The sequence below is a fragment of the Erpetoichthys calabaricus genome, chromosome 14, assembly GCF_900747795.2.
Source record: "Erpetoichthys calabaricus chromosome 14, fErpCal1.3, whole genome shotgun sequence".
Lineage (NCBI taxonomy): Eukaryota > Metazoa > Chordata > Cladistia > Polypteriformes > Polypteridae > Erpetoichthys > Erpetoichthys calabaricus.
The window spans coordinates 12,663,121-12,675,573 of NC_041407.2; the positions used below are offsets into that span (position 1 = coordinate 12,663,121).

The following is a 12,453-nucleotide window of genomic DNA, read 5'->3' on the forward strand; positions in this document are numbered from 1 at the left end:
AAATTGTGCTATAAGTGTTAAGAATCCTGAGGGATTTTTTCAGTTGGTATATCTCAGGAATGCAGTCGTTTTAACCTAGAAACATGGGAACCTGCAGGCCCATTTGATTGAGAGAGGGTGCTGCTCTTAAGCACTGGTAATTGGCTGCCATTTTCTTCTCAGAGCGCTTGGCCCAGTCTTATTACATATCATTAGATGCCGAATGCTTTTAGATTGCCATATAGCCTTTGTCTAATTGTTGCCATTTAAATAATTGGCTTGTGGTTAGAGGCAGGGTAGGTCTCTGGGGCTATCATTGGCGGCTGGGACTGCTAGGGTTCTGCAGGATAACTAATGGGATACTGTGAGAGTTGGGAAACTGGACTTCATTCGGCATAGCTCCAATGTGCTTTCTGGACTTATTTTTTGATTTTGATTTTTTGTGCCACTTTTAGTTTATCAGTTTTATTTGAACATTGCTCCTTGGTTCATGAGCATCACCAGGAAATAATTTTTAATGTAAAGCAATTCCCATTATAATTCAAATAAATTGCAATCAGAGCTCTTAAGAATTTATCTATTAATAGAATGTTACAATTGGAGCATCATAAATGATAGAATTGTGCCTGAATATCAGCCACTGATTATTTTAAACACCGAATAATTAATGTAAGCATATGTTATTCATACAAGCCCAGTGATATACACATTCACAGTTTTGCAGTCATGCTAAAACATCATCTTCGTTTTATAATATTTTTAGCTTGAGACTATAACCCAACACACTTGTTAACAAACATTGACTGTTTTGGGGGGTTATTAGGAAATCCAATGTGGAACAGTTCTGCAGTTTTCATTCATGTTATGAAGCTTAGTCTGTTTTGTGGGTGAATGTTTGAGGCCATCTGAAAATCGTTCTGCATCACCTAGCTGAACTCCTTACATGTACTGGCACTGCATCATTCACTTACTCCAAAGACAGCCTTACTGCCCATTCAGATTTCAGGCGTCTCCATCTAACACACTAACCATCTGTGCCCACTCACTGCCAAATGGTGATTGCTTGAAACTTAAGCTCTGAGAATGTACAGCCTCAGATCCGAACATAACAAAGTTTATCAGTGACCTTTTGCCCAAGGTGCTCTTGATGCCATGTATACGTTTGTTATGGACATTTCCTGATCAGTGCAGAAATCCAATAACAATTCACCACCGTTTGAATGCAGATCATTGTGTAAATACACAAAACAGCAGAGTCAACATAATAGCTCATTAAGACAGCCTTCATATCTACTAATACAAACTCTGGCTTTATGACAATCAAACATGGTCTTGTGAGTACTCACACACTGCCCTCTGTTGTGAAGGAAGGTCCAGGGGAGCACAGAGACCACCCTTAGTTATGAAGTCTAAGCATCAAGGCAGTGCTGCATGTATTTTTTTTTCCTTAGTGCACTGTGGTACTGTGTGCCATTACATGTGACCTAATATGAGAAGCAGACACATATTATACTGTATACTATTATGCATAATGGCACACAAGATGTACCTGAAAAGTTGTTGGTCAAATAGATTATCAGCACTTTGCTTCTGTAGGTAAGATTTTGGAGAGCAGGTAATGCGGTGTCTACTTAGACACTACAATACAGTAGTTAAGTAGTCAAAAATGTTTCCTGCTCATTTTATGTGCTCATCTTGGGACATCAGAAGCATTGGGGTTCTGGATGGGGCTGTCAGAATGCTGCACTTGTGTTAAGACTGTCATCTAAAAGACTGTTATAAAGGAAATACTGCAGCTGCTGTTAGGAATGTCAGCAGCATGTATTTAAAAAAAAATATTATAGGACGCGCTTTGAAATCAACATCGTTTTATTTGCTCTGTTGGTAGAGTCCATATGAGGCTGAGGGTGCTATATGTAGGGCCTGTAGTGTAAACTGGATGTCCTCCTGAGTAAGAACATCTGTGCTCCCCTAAATGCCTATTTGTGATACTTGCAAATTCGTAAAGCCACACATGTTGGTGGTCTTGTTTTAAAAGTAACCACTATTTATTGGGTGATGGGAGGTCATCTCGCTAACTATACTCCAGAAATAAAGCAGTAGTGTTTGGAATGAACTGATCAGTGGTGGTGCTTCTTAAATGTACTATTTATATTTTGTAGGGATTGTGTGTGATTTATTACTTATTAGAGATTATCTTTAGTAACCCCAAATAGAGTTGTGCAGAAAAAACAAGATAAAGAAAGAGCAAATTTTGCACATTGTGCTAGAGATTCTCAATTGTGTTAAGTGTTTAGTATTTAGTAAAGCCAAAGGATATGAAATGAGTGGTCTAATGTCACGGCTCATCAAAATTAAAAACCATAATTAGAAAAAGTAACAAAATATAAATATTTTGATATTGTAATATCTTATGCAAAAACTGCCGTTTGCTTTTGAAATATATATTTCACTATATTTCTGTATATTTTGAAAATGGTGTTATACATATAATTATCCTGCGGTGGGTTGGCACCCTGCCCAGGATTGGTTCCTGCCTTGTGCCCTGTGTTGGCTGGGATTGGCTCCAGCAGACCCCCGTGACCCTGTGTTCGGATTCAGCAGGTTGGAAAATGGATGGATCGATATAATTATCTGTGCTGTATTTATTTTATATAATGCCTTTAAAAGTGACTACTGTCCCAAAGTACAGTGTGAACACTTTCAGTAACTTACTCAGGTGCAAACCAAGTCACACGTTGAGGTCAAAGCTGCAGCCTCACAAGCCCACAATGACTAACTACAGCTCCTTTATTGCACACCTTTAAAGAAGCTCTTTTGCTGAATTGTGCACCATCACACTAGAGAGCAAACAGGCCGGAAAGATGGCATTGGTCATTCATTAAATTTGACGAGTGACACCACTTGACAGACCCACTTGCTCTCTAGTGACATGTCTTTAGGTTACTGCTACCTGTTGACAAAGAAGTATGGTAAAATCTGTAGGCCTGTACTTTTTATATAAACGAAGTACTAACTAATACAGCATCCATCTTATGTATGTCTGCTGGTCACCAGAAATGTACAAACAGAAAGCTATTCTTCAATTATATTAGATTGGTGGTGTTAAGGCAGCCTGTGCTTTTATACTGCAATGTGAAATTATGAAAGCTATTAGGAGCCCAGTTTTGAATGCATGTGAGATTAAGGAGGTGGCACAGACAGCACCACTGGGGCAAGTGTAAATGGAAGGTCTGTCCAAGCAGGACAGAAGGAAGAAACAAAAGTTCACTATTGTGTCACCCAATGTGGTATGTGCTTCTCAGAGGGATGGGTTACAGAGCAGTCCTAGAATCACATGTAGGTGAATAGAGAGAAGCTGAGTGAGTAAAATGCAGTGACAGTTATTTTGCATCAGTTCACTCACAATCTCTAATGTTTATAAATACAATTTTTATATATCAAAAGTGTGTTACTGGTACAAGCAGGTATAACAGAGGAATCACAAGCATTCAGAAGTAGTAGCAGCAGTGGTATTGTCATGTGTGCGCAGTACACTGAAGTTCTTATTTGTGGTCCAACAAACAAGCAATGCATCACCACTGTCCAGCACCATGATGTGCAAGAATGTATTAAAGGACTCTGTTGCACTATGTTCTGACAGATGCCCAATCATACATTCAGTTCTACTTTTAACTTAAAAACCTGCCAACATTTACACCCCAAAATAGATTTCTGCACTGTGTAACTTACATAGAATTGAGAAACAACTGAGATCTTCTAGCTCTGGCTTTAGCAGTGATTTTGTTGTTTTTAATAATCTGAATGAACTCTCAGACTGACAACTGGGTAACCTTAATCAACAGCAGTGTACCCCCACCCTCCCCCCCCACTAAAAAAACGAAGTAATCCTGCATAGAAGCTAACCTACAAATTTGATGGCATACCCCTCAGATTTAGAATTTAGGCCATGTTTTCAGTTCCTATACTGTTTTGGTTATATTATTGTGTTATTTCTTACATTTTTGGTTGAAGCCTACGTAAGAGTTAATACGATTTAGACTCTAGGACATAACTTTTAAATAAGTAGCTTTTCAACACATTTTGACTTGTCTTTGATACCATTTTGGTTACTTGTGACTCCCTTCTCCCGTCCCCATTAACAAATTTAATGGAATACTCCACCCAAAGATTTTGTTTTTTAAATATCTTACTTACCCCATGTGTTTTGTACTGATTACCGAGAAAAATTTCATGTGTTCATAGAGAATGCAGATTAAAAAATAGGTTTATGATAATACATGCCAATGGTCACAGATGCTGTACAACAGCAAACAATACGAAAAATGTCAATGGGGGAAAAAAAAAATCAACACATTACTTATGTTGCATAATCCATAACATCAGTTTTTCGGTTGTTTGCTCACAACATGCAAAACGTGCACTTTTTGCTAAAGTATTATTAATTGATGCTTTTAGAAAAATCAGTGCACATCATAAACAAGAAACACAATTCATATGGGATTGAGCCTCTTGAACAATTAATGAGGGGCAGAGGCTGATCCTCAATGTGTTTTGTATTTATGATATGCACTGATTTTTCCAAAGTGTCTATTTAATAACATTTTATCAAAAATGCATACACGAGCAAATGACTGAACAACTAACATGGATTACGCAACACAAATATTCCTTTATTTGATAGTTAGTGTTTTTTTTCCTGAACGTATTCCATATTTATTTATAGAGGTTGTGTAAAAAGTGAAATTACCCCCTGGTGACAATTTTCTATCTATCTATCTATCTATCTATCTATCTATCTATCTATCTATCTATCTATCTATCTATCTATCTATCTATCTATCTATCTATCTATCTATCTATCTATCTATCTATCTATTCATAGTTAGTTTCCATGTAAGGAGCATTTTACTCTTTAATCCAGGGACAAAATGACGTGTTTTGATTTTCTTCATTTTTCACAGGGGTGGAATACTTCGGCATTGCCATTTGCCCCTTTTTTGTTTTCATTAAATTTCCTACTAAAACAAGTGCACTCTTTTAGTCCTTTGCACAGTTGGTATATATAGGAACTGTGCAATATTTGTGTTTGGTCACTTCTGAGGAAGAGCACTCCACTTGTTTAGCAAGCATTTTTTTTTTCAAAAGTAAAAGTCTTGAAATTTATTTTCTGTATATTTATATTTTGGTATCTTTCATAGCACTCCTTAAAAATGACACTAAAATGTGTAAGAGTTGACTGTCTACAGAATAATAAAAGCACTGATAAAATTAATTGGGCAGGTGAGATAAAGGCCTCTTCTACACTGTTGCATTTTGTGTTCTTTTGTTATTTGTGCTGCTTTAGAAAACAGGAAGCTAATACAAACAATCAGTGTTAAAACCAGCTTTTTTTCTCAAATGCTTGTCTTAATTTCTAAACTATTTTCTCAGCCCATTGTCACAAATGTTCTGTCTTCTCAACTGGCTATATAAATGTGAACAGTCCCTAGCCCCTCAAGAATCTTTTTTTTTTCCATTTGTAGTCTCTGATTGTCCTTATAGTTCTATAAATGCCCCCAAAGCCCAGCATGGCCTCCTTTTGCAAACCATGTATTGAATAGTGGGATCAGCATCTCAAATCTTAAGGTGCATTACCAGTAGCCTTGCCAAAATGAGCACTTGGCCTTTTCAGTCTGTCCAAAGCACAGGAAGCCATGTGTCGGCAGATAGGTTTGTGAATACAGCTGGTGCACTGGAGCAGTCAAAGTGACTATTCCTAAAACATCTTTCTCTTTATTTTTTTTCTCCAGCAGCGGCAGGGTATCCTCGGTTTTCAGGGAGTCTGCCCTCCACGTTCCTTCCCATGAGCCACTTGGACCATCATAGCAACAGCAGTGTTTTGTATGGGCAGCACCGCTTCTACGAGACACAGAAAGGTAACAAACTTAAGCACAGCACTTACATGTTTGCACCATTTTGTGGTATTTTTTGCCTACAAGTTAATGTGTTGAATAACTGAAACTATCAGTTATAAGCCTCCTTAAATGACTCAAGTCAGAGATCAATTGGACTATTTATTCCAGTCATCAGAATGTGTGAATGCACTGTATGTGTGTTATGCTGCAGGGCCTAGTATTTTAGGTGAGCTTCTCGAGCAATTACAATAAGATGCCAAATTTGCTGGTTCAGTGCCTTCCACTGACTCATTGTGGGACTGAAAAATCAGTTAACTTGCTAGCAGTCCAGCTGTGTAGTGGATGGAGTTTGGAAAAGAAAGGTACTTTAAAAATGTAATTCACATGCACAGACCTGCATATATAGAGTATACTGAAATAATGGTCCTATTAATCAGTATCAGACTGTATTTTATATAGCAGTTTACATGGTGGTTGGTTGGTGTGGCTTTGTGGCTAATGTTGTAGACTTTAAAGCACAAGGTCACTGGTTCATTTCCTGCCTTTAACTTACAGTAACTGTGCGACGATGAGCAAGTCATTTAACCAGCCTGTGCATCAGTTGTTTTAGACTTAAGCAGTATGTATATAAGCCTTGTATGATATCCCTGTAATTATAAAGTGCCTTGAGACCCCATGCATTATAGATAGGGGCTATATTAAAATTATATTTTTCATTCGCATTGCTGCCTCACAGCTCCAGTATATGAGTCAGGTTACCTATCATGTCATGGTCTTTCTGAACTTGAAGGGCCCAGTCCAATTAATCTCAGAGAGTAGGGTATGCTCTTCATCTCTGCGTAGCTTCAAGTATTTACTTTATTGTTTTGGAAGGATATTTTCCTAAAATGTACAGTACACTGTTCTTCAGATGTGGCAATTCTAGTGTATTATAGCAGAATGTCCCGTCATCTGTATTCCACAGATTTTACAATAGAACATAGCATTTTATTAGCCATCTTAATTGATTCAACAAATCACCTGCAGCAAATAAATATTTTGCCAAAGGAAACTGCTAAACCCTTTTTAGTAGGGCAGCATTATTTGTCTTGTATTTGTTATTAATGCTCCTTTTACGTGCTTGTAGCATGTTGTATTTGCCTGTGTGTTAAGCTACAATTCAACTCTCATTACAGAAGTTGGTAAAACGCATTCTCCCCATGTCTGCATGTGTGGGCCCTGCAATGGAATGGCATCCAGGTTCCCGTATTGCACCTGATGCTGCTGGGTTTTAGCCCCTGTGACTCTAATTTGGATTAAGCAAGTTTGAGAAGGCCATTTTATGGTATAGGCATAAGATGATGTTGCGTTTGGAAGTCATTATGAAAAACATTTGTTGTGGAAATATACTTCAGACTTCATGGTACACAAAGCTATAATAATTCAAAACAATGCATGAAGCCATGTGGGGTATATTATTTGATTGGACTTTGGGTTTCTGATAATATATCGTCCAGTTATCCAGCTAACACGATTCTGAATTTACTGGCCATACTTGTTCCTGACCTTCTACAAGCATTTTTTGGGATGGAAATTTTCATTATAGCACTTCTTTGCTTTGTAGGAAAAATTTTGAAAGACTGGTCAAAAGTGAAAAATAAAGAAATACTGTTTGGTTTGCATTTGGTTCTTCAGTGACAATTACTTGTTTTTGTTTCTTCCCTGTAGATAACTTCTATCTGAGAAGCCTGCCTTCCCAACCAGCTCTCCTGTCTGCTAACCCTGGTTTTCCTACCATCTCCAGAACAGCACCAGGTCACCCATTAGGCTCTTGCAGCCGGGAAAGGGATTCTGGAGGAGGAGGAGGAGGAGGAGGTGGTGGTGCACTGCATAAAAGTTTGAAGGAAGGTAGTGATCGGGGATTAGTTATGGGCTCCAAGGAAAAGGAGCGTACCAGCAAGCAAGAGGCTAAAGACAGACACCACCATCACCACCACCACCACCATCATCATCATCAGACACAACAGACAACACTGGAAGAAGATGGCAGTCGAGCACTGGAACGTCAGAAAGCCAGTTTAAGTATTGAGACTGGGAATTGTAAGGAGGACCCCCTTGGCCGGGGAAAACAACTCAGTGCCTGTTTGATGGGTGCTAAGATGGTCAATGGTGATTCTGGTGGTGGCAAGGTGCCGCTGTCCAGCTGTGGTGGAGGTATTCAGAGCAGACAGCTGGGAAACGCCATTGGTCCGCTGTACAAAAGAAATCGGTTAGCAGCAGTAGCAGTGAGGTAAGGGGGAACAGGGCTGCCACAGGACTGCCTTGAAAGCCGTCAAATGCTCCATCATTCAGTCTCCTACAGCGTTCCTCCTCCCTTGACCTTAAGCTCAGGGGCAGGAGCTGGTGCTGCTGGGACCTTCCCCTGCCTTCAGTTGCACTCCAGTCACCACCACCATCACCCTGAATTCTACTGCCCACCTCCACTGCCCACCCCTTGCACTCAAGACAAGGGGCCCACCCCCGGGAGAGAGCTAAAAGTCATTGGGCCCACCTTTGTGCCTTCTGTTGGACACTCGGGGGACAAACACTGTGGGCCCTTCCAGCTTGGCAGCATGGATTGCCGGGGCAGGAGGTACTGGTACCAAAGACAGGACTTTGGATAAAAAATAACAGTGGTAACAACAATGGCCCATCTAACAGTTGTCAGAGAAAGCAGCAACAGCATCCACCTTACGGGAAGGCAGATAAAGCTCCAGATTGGCTTCAGAGTCAACACCAGCACTTACAGCACCAGCAGACGCCCTCAAGGAACTCGATCCCGCAGTCTGGAATGCATTAGTAATGCTGAATTAGATTTATTCAGGCCTTCGCTACCCCAGGGGGCAAAGGATAACCATACTGGGAACCACACAGGAAACACTTCAGGAAAAAAGCATCCCATACATCAGCACCCCACCCTTCCGGGACCTGCTCCCATTCAGGTGCACCTCCTGCCCCTCAGCTCAGGCACTGGAAGTGTTGTCTTCTTCCAACAAAGGTGGCCACCAGCAGGGAGGCACCAATGGTAGTGGATGCACTTTAGAGCGGGGTGGGCAAAAAGTGGCCCGAATCAGGCACCAGCAACACAGGCCTGTGACTGAGGCAGGAGGTGACCTGACTCCAGGCAACAATGGGCAGGACATAAAGCGAAAACTGGAGCTGACATCTATGGGATACAGCAGTAGTGCACCACAGCATCTACCCCCCTGGGCCGTCCGTGGACACCAGAACCAGGCAGAGGATGAGCAGCAGAGGAAAGCCTACCTGGATCCTTTCAATAGGCAGCAGAATCAGCCAAATGGTCAGCCAGGGATGTCACAGAGCCTGGTCATTCAGAGATGCAAGGCACACAGGGTGAGTCATCTGCCATGAAGAGCTTAATCAAGTACAGCAGCCAGCACCAGCCTCTGCTGCTATCTCAGAAGAGTCCCTTTGGAGGATTAGGCAACCTTAAGGCTTCAGCAGTAATGGGAACAGTAGTGTGGCCAACACAAATGGCAACAGCAGCTGCGCCTTACAAGAAGCAAAGCAGCCATTGCCCCACGGAAAGCACTATCTAATGAGCCTGAGCGACCAGACTGCAGCGGGCGAAGTCGTGACACAGCTGAGAGTCACCATGGCGAAGGGGAGGTGCGGCAGCCACCTGTAGGCATTGCTGTGGCAGTGGCTAGGCAAAGAGAGCACAGAGCAGACCCCCTGACACCCCACTCCGGGCACAGTCGGCAGGGCAGAGTGATGCCATCCATGAAAGGTATGGAGCTATGAGAGAGGTCCTATTTATACAACTAATACTTTCGCTGGGAAGGGTTGAGGTTTTAGGTATAGGGTGGGATGGTGCAGGTGGTAACTGAGCTTTACACTTTATTCATATCCAGTACTCTTACTCCTGCAATATGACAATGACCGAATTACTACTGTTACATTGTGGTGACAGACTTTGAGGATCAAGGCTCTTGAGAGATGCTCATTTCTTTGTTCCAAGCTCAGTGCTACCATAATTCCCCAATATTTGGGGCAGGCTATGCCTCTTTTCTTAGTGTATATAATTAAATTTAAAAATAGTTGAATGGAACCTCCATGATCTTTACATAAGTGTACACCCCTATCAGTGTATAGATGTTTTTGCCTTAGCTAAAACTTGGAAAGAAAAGCACTTAATCTGGGGTGACACTGGGCAGCACATAATAGTGAGCAATCAGTGCCAGCCTCTCCTGCAGCTTGGTGTCTCTTACTAATAAAAACAGCAGATAATATAGACAGAGTCAGGACCACAGACTGAAGTAAACCCAAAAGAAAGCAGTCTGTTTTAAAAAAGGAGGCATTCAGGCATGTCCATTTTCTTCCTTTCTGGCAACCCACAGATATCTAGTAGGGCTACTACTTTTGAGAGTGGGTTAACTGTCCTGCCCCGACCAAACTCAACATGCAGTATACAGTATGGTGCCAGTTAAACTGGTATAAAGCCTATGATATGTTTTGAAATTTGATACCTTTTTCACTAGTGTTGTTTTTTGGAGATTGCTCTCAAGATCAGTATTAGTCAGATAAATGTCAGCTTCTTTGGCTGCTTTGGTGGTCTGCTATCCCCTTCTGTTCTAATTAAATCATATTTTATTTCCTTACCAGCTTCTTTCATTTTCAATTGAACCTTTCATTTGTAACCCTCCTTGTCCCATTTCTTTTTTTGAAAATTGTTTTATATTTCGGCTATAAGCCACTTTCACCAAAATTGCCTTTTAACTTCAGATATTAGTTACTTCAAAACATACTGTATATGTCTATGGGAGCTACAGCAATTGTATGTTGACACTTCAAACAAATTTAATTGAGCAGTAGATGCCTTCACACTATTAATTCTACTCCATATAAAGGGCTACCTGATTAGGATCATAGTATGAATCGGGTCTAATATTCCTTCTTGTGGGTCTATACAGATCCAGATTAGTCTGCTGTTATAAAACTGGACTCAGGAGAGATGATAGTGGAAATGATGCTGTATATTGTAAAACAACAAACATAAAGTGGCTAAGTAAATAATTTAAAGTTAACTGCAGTTTTGCTTATTTCTTGTGCTTCAAAACGGTAATGTTTTGTCAAGGCAATCACTGGAATTTTACTAAATTCAAGACTAAAAGGAAAGCCGTGGGTGGTTGCAGGGTGTGCCTCATGCACATGTGAAGCCGTAGGGTTTACTCAAGGTGTTTTAAGAACTGATTATACAGAATAAGGACCTGGTTATAGTGTAAACACAAAATTTTAGTATTTGATGTGGATTCAATCACCATATAAATGCAAGGAGTATTTTTAAAAATGCATGCATACATAGTGATGTTATATATCTAAGTATAATAAGCTACACAGGCCTGGTATGTAGAAATTTAGCCTGTAAAATGTCAGATTTATTTTTGGTATAAAGAAAACATTACTGCGAGTGAAAGAGGAAAATTACAGTGTTATGAACTGAGCAGTTGCACACAAAAGACAAAGCCCGTTTCGATGAGCTTCGACTAGAGAACCATTCCGACCTGTTAGTAACAGCCCTTCATGTGAAGAAGTCGTTCCGATATTGTATACATGGACAATTGCTCCCTGTGTCACCAATGATTTGCACTGTTAAAATTTCAGAATTAAACAAAGTAGTGCCGTATTTGTGACTGTGCACAGTATATCATTGCATTAAATTTTAGAGAAGATATTTAGTGGCTTTGTTTTTAATATTGCTGCATTGAAATTAAGGTTTATATTTTGGGTATTTTTGAACATGATTTTATCGATTTTTTTCAAATCTGCCCTTCATTGATTTGCCCCAAAACTGTTTAGTGAAGCTGTATTTATAAATAAATAAATATAGTGGCTTTCAATTGCGGCCAATGCAGCTTCAAAGAAATATGAAACAAAAATCCTAAGACACAGCTAATGCACAGGTTTTGAAGCCTGTGTATTGATTCATATTTAAAGACTGCACAGATATCAGAAAAGTCTGAGACATATATGTATTTTTTTTTTTTTGGTGATATTCGACCATTTTTAAAAGAGCTCATTTTGTCTCTTCACTTCTGTCCTTCTCTTCCTATGCAGGGGTTCACCACTGGGCTGTGGTTATTGTCAGCTAGTTTTATGAATGCTACAGTTGTATTTTGATAGTGATTTAAAATCTCAGACTATACTATTTTGCAGGCAAGGTCTTAATTTGTTTTAAACATTAATATGTCAAACTTTAGCTTCATAGCAAAAATTTACCTCTATGAGACATGAACAAGGAGCTGCAACCATTTAAAGAAAAAAGAGAAAAAGAGAGACAGTAAGGATCATTTACAGCAAGGCTGTGGGTAGCTGCCGATTGGTGGGGTTCAGGTGGAAAATGTAAAATAGTGTCTATCAAGGACAAATGCCTTTGGTGTAGAGAGTGGGAGTTACGGCTGGAAAAAGCTAAAATGTATTCAGCAAGGAGCCCACTTTGTCAAGCATGGCCACCATTTGTGTTACTCAAGGGCAATTTTCTAGCCATCATAAATCACAAACTTCTTCAGACATTTTTTCATTTTCCAAAATTAAACTA

The 12,453-nt window shown here is 40.0% G+C and overlaps 1 protein-coding gene across 1 annotated transcript in view; it reads left to right on the forward strand.

The window, feature by feature from the left end:
• The window catches only part of bahcc1b (BAH domain and coiled-coil containing 1b), a 227,074-nt gene that overhangs the window by 158,382 nt on the left and 56,239 nt on the right, over positions 1 to 12,453 (forward strand). The window contains 8 exon segments of the mRNA XM_051918733.1: positions 5,772 to 5,897; positions 7,584 to 8,481; positions 8,483 to 8,516; positions 8,518 to 8,651; positions 8,653 to 8,824; positions 8,862 to 9,218; positions 9,221 to 9,370; positions 9,402 to 9,645. Coding sequence (XP_051774693.1) covers positions 5,772 to 5,897; positions 7,584 to 8,481; positions 8,483 to 8,516; positions 8,518 to 8,651; positions 8,653 to 8,824; positions 8,862 to 9,218; positions 9,221 to 9,370; positions 9,402 to 9,645 — 2,115 coding nt within the window.